This window comes from Apaloderma vittatum, unplaced genomic scaffold, assembly GCF_000703405.1.
Source record: "Apaloderma vittatum isolate BGI_N311 unplaced genomic scaffold, ASM70340v1 scaffold7014, whole genome shotgun sequence".
Lineage (NCBI taxonomy): Eukaryota > Metazoa > Chordata > Aves > Trogoniformes > Trogonidae > Apaloderma > Apaloderma vittatum.
In genome coordinates, this window is record NW_009710858.1 from 25,696 (window position 1) to 28,940 (window position 3,245).

A 3,245-nucleotide genomic window follows, 5' to 3' on the forward strand; every position below is an offset into this window, starting at 1 on the left:
GCAGAGTCCTTTCTGTGGCCAAAAAAAGGAGTAACCTCTGGCATTCCAGTCTCGTGTAGGTAGCTACAACAAAAATGCTATGCTAGGCAGAACCACTGTCACTTAGCATGTTTAAGGGTGAACATTTGAACCTACAGAGCAAACAAAAGGCAGATGCTCCGTTTGTCCCAGCTCTTCTTATGAACAGCACCACACTAATTTTTTGGAGAAGGAAAACACGTGAGCCTGCAGCCATTGACAAGGTAAAGGAGAGCAGTTCTCTTCACATCAGACAACACTATTTGTTAAAAAACAAACAAACCACAAACAAACACAAAACGAACCTACAGGCGAAACATGATTCTGAAGCAACAACCCCTTTCTGATGGCTGGTTTGCTCTTGCTGTTGTCCAGCTGATGGTCTGCAGCAATAGCCTTTCTTCCTTCCCTGCTCAGCGGGAGAAGTAGAGCCACCTCAGCATTGCCTCCTCCGTGGGGGGGGCGGGGGCCTGCTCTTGATGTTTTTGCATGCGGGAATATGTCTCTCACCTGCTCGGGGAGCAAATCGTCGTCTGCAGTGGGGGCAGGCAACATAGTCCGGGTTTTCAATGGGAGGCAATGGGGGCAGGTCAGACACCTTCCCGCCCTTAGAGAGGACTTGCTGCACCTGGCGGGTCTGGCACAGGGTCTGGATTAAAACCGTGTGCTTCTCTTTCCAGTTACTGCTGGGTGGTTTATTCTGCAAAAGGAGAAGGCAGTCAGAGCAATGGGCACCACCGTCAGTCTCCATTCTCAATCTTATGCTCAGGGCTGAACCCAGGTTACCCATCCCTGAGCTTTCCCTGTTGATGTAAAACCCTCCCTGAGAAGCTGCGTCCCACAAAGACCAGCACCAAGGTGGATTTTAAGGATATGCTGATGGATGCATCGATGCTTAGACAGAGCATGGGAATAACCAGAAAAGCAAGCAAGCCAAAGGAACTGAAGAGGGTTGCTATAGCTGTTTTGCAGGAACAGAGCTGCAGGTTTCCACTGTCTTTAAGAGCCTGTGTTATTACTTGGATTTTCAGTCAGTTCCCTGCAGCCTCTAATGTCACAGAGCTTTACTGCAGCAGACCCAGTCTGCACCCTGAGCACCAGACTACAGCAAGGAGTGAGCTGTCTCCAAGAGTAAACCCTTGACACTTTACATAGACACGTCAGTTAGCACTTCCCCCCACCCATCAGATTTTAAACAGATCTGTTCATCTCTAAGGCAGTAGCTGGATTGTATCCCTTAGCCCTGTGTAGATGTGAAGGTGCTCACATCCTGGTCAAAATGAAGATGTCGGGGTGGAAGGAGTGTGAGCAGTAGATGTGGATCAAGGGAGGTAAGGGAACTGTACATTACCTGAGGCCTCTCTGAGCTCTCCCGCTGCTGATACTGTTCCAGTGCTGTGCCCCTAGCTCTGGCCTTTCTGGAGTCAAACGCTTTCCTGGAGCCTTGGCTCTTTCTGCAGATACTCATGTGCTTCTCAAGCCTAGTGCAGAGAAACTTCCGTCCGCAGAAGCTGCACTGTCCAAGCCCCTCCGGCTCCACAGCACTGGCATTCTGCACATGCAGCACCTCTGCTGATAGGTGGCAACCAGAATCTCGGTCAGAGAGGGCACAGGGAGAAGGAGTATGTTTTGGGGACAGCTTTGAAGAAGAGGCTAAACGCTCCATGGGTACGCGGTCTCGAATTTTGCTGTTGCCGGCCACCAGCCGCTCCTTCTTGAGCTTCCCCATAGCCAGCTCTTGGGAGTGGAAGGTAGTGCCAGGCTTCGGGATAGTGGCCTCTGCTGACTGCACCCCACCAAAGACTCCATCATCTGGCCTGATGGCAACTCTGACAGTTTTCACCTCAGGATGCCTTGCAGCCTTCTGCTCATGGGTCTTCTCTGCTTCTCTGTCTTTTCTCTCCTCTGCACCAACAAGCTCCTTCTCTCTTTGAATCCTCCTAAGCAACTCCTCTGTTCTCCTCAGCTTCTCTCTGAGGAGGGCTTCCTTCTTTCGAATTTCCTCTTCCATGTTCCGTCCATCTGCCTCTAACTTCAGTATGTAAGCCGATTCTCTCCTATATAGATAAGAGGCTGACTGTTTTGGCTCTGCTGTCCGAGGAGAGAGAGCTGCAGCTAGTGTAGAGCTTCCTGCTGGAGGCGTCCCTTTGCTCAGTGAGCTAGGCCTACTATTTGGAGGTTCCTCCATGTATGGGGAAGTTCCGAGCTGTGCTGTTTTGACCACTGGAACACTCATGCCCTTGTGGTGAAAAACTGGTTTCAGGGGACAAGCACGGTCCACTCCTTCTTTCTGTCCGCCTACTGATTTAACGGGCAGAGCCTTGGTCTGGCTGGTGAGATCCTTGGTCTGGCTGGTGAGATACTTGCTCTGCAGTCCATCTGAACAGAAGTCTCTGTGCCTGTAGATGTATTGATTGCTTTCTGCAGAATACGAACACAAATGGCTTTGGCTCTTTTGGGCATAGAGATCCTTTAAACTTTTGACTTTGTCCGGTGTGATTTCACGCTGAAAGTTGTTCTTCTGGTGTTGCAGCTGGGAACTGCTAACAAGCTTAGGATATGACAGCACAGAATCCACTGGTGGAAACAAAGCCATTCGGCACCTGAGAAAGAGCCTGAGGTTAGAAGCGAAGTCATTTCAGATTATCTTATCCAAAACTGGACAAATTTTCTCTTAACAACTTACATCTGGAGACTACCATGGGAAGCTGTAATAAATGTTAGCAAAAGTTTTGCAATTTTTTCTGAGTTCTGCCAATCCTTATGTTCCTTCCATCCAGGGAGCTCCCATGCTACCTCTTCCAGTCCCAATCGTTTATGCAGCCAGAAGTTAAGATATGCTTTTACTTCTCTTTCTGTCTGAGCCCTGTCTTATCACGGTAGCTGCAGAAACACGCTGTACTGCCAGGGAAATTGTTACACTCCCCCCGGGCGTTTCACATAACGTGTCCCCTCGGTCTGGACACGGTAGGTCCGTCAGTGGGGCACCTGACTCTGAGACACAGGCGTCCCGTCAAGCTTCCCGTGGCTCGTTCTCTACCACATCCCCCGAAGCACTTCAGGCCGGCCCCGCGGGGCGAGCGGGTTTACCTGCGGGGCTGCACTCCTCTCGGCCTCCTCTGCTGCGTCGCTACCCGCCTCCGCTTAGCGGTCTCCCATCGCCCGAGGGACTCGGCAGCTTCTCCTCTCGCCCTCCGCCCTCCACCCTCGCCCCGGGGCAGCGCGGG

The 3,245-nt window shown here is 51.3% G+C and overlaps 1 protein-coding gene across 1 annotated transcript; it reads right to left on the bottom strand.

The window, feature by feature from the left end:
• Nucleotides 1–454: 454 nt before the first annotated feature.
• Nucleotides 455–2,614, bottom strand: ZC2HC1C (zinc finger, C2HC-type containing 1C). Its single transcript, XM_009867410.1, has 2 exons — nt 1,370–2,614; nt 455–718 (listed from the first exon to the last, which is right to left on the bottom strand). Exons 1-2 carry the CDS (start codon nt 2,612–2,614, stop codon nt 455–457), a joined length of 1,509 nt encoding a protein of 502 aa, XP_009865712.1.
• Nucleotides 2,615–3,245: the final 631 nt, after the last annotated feature.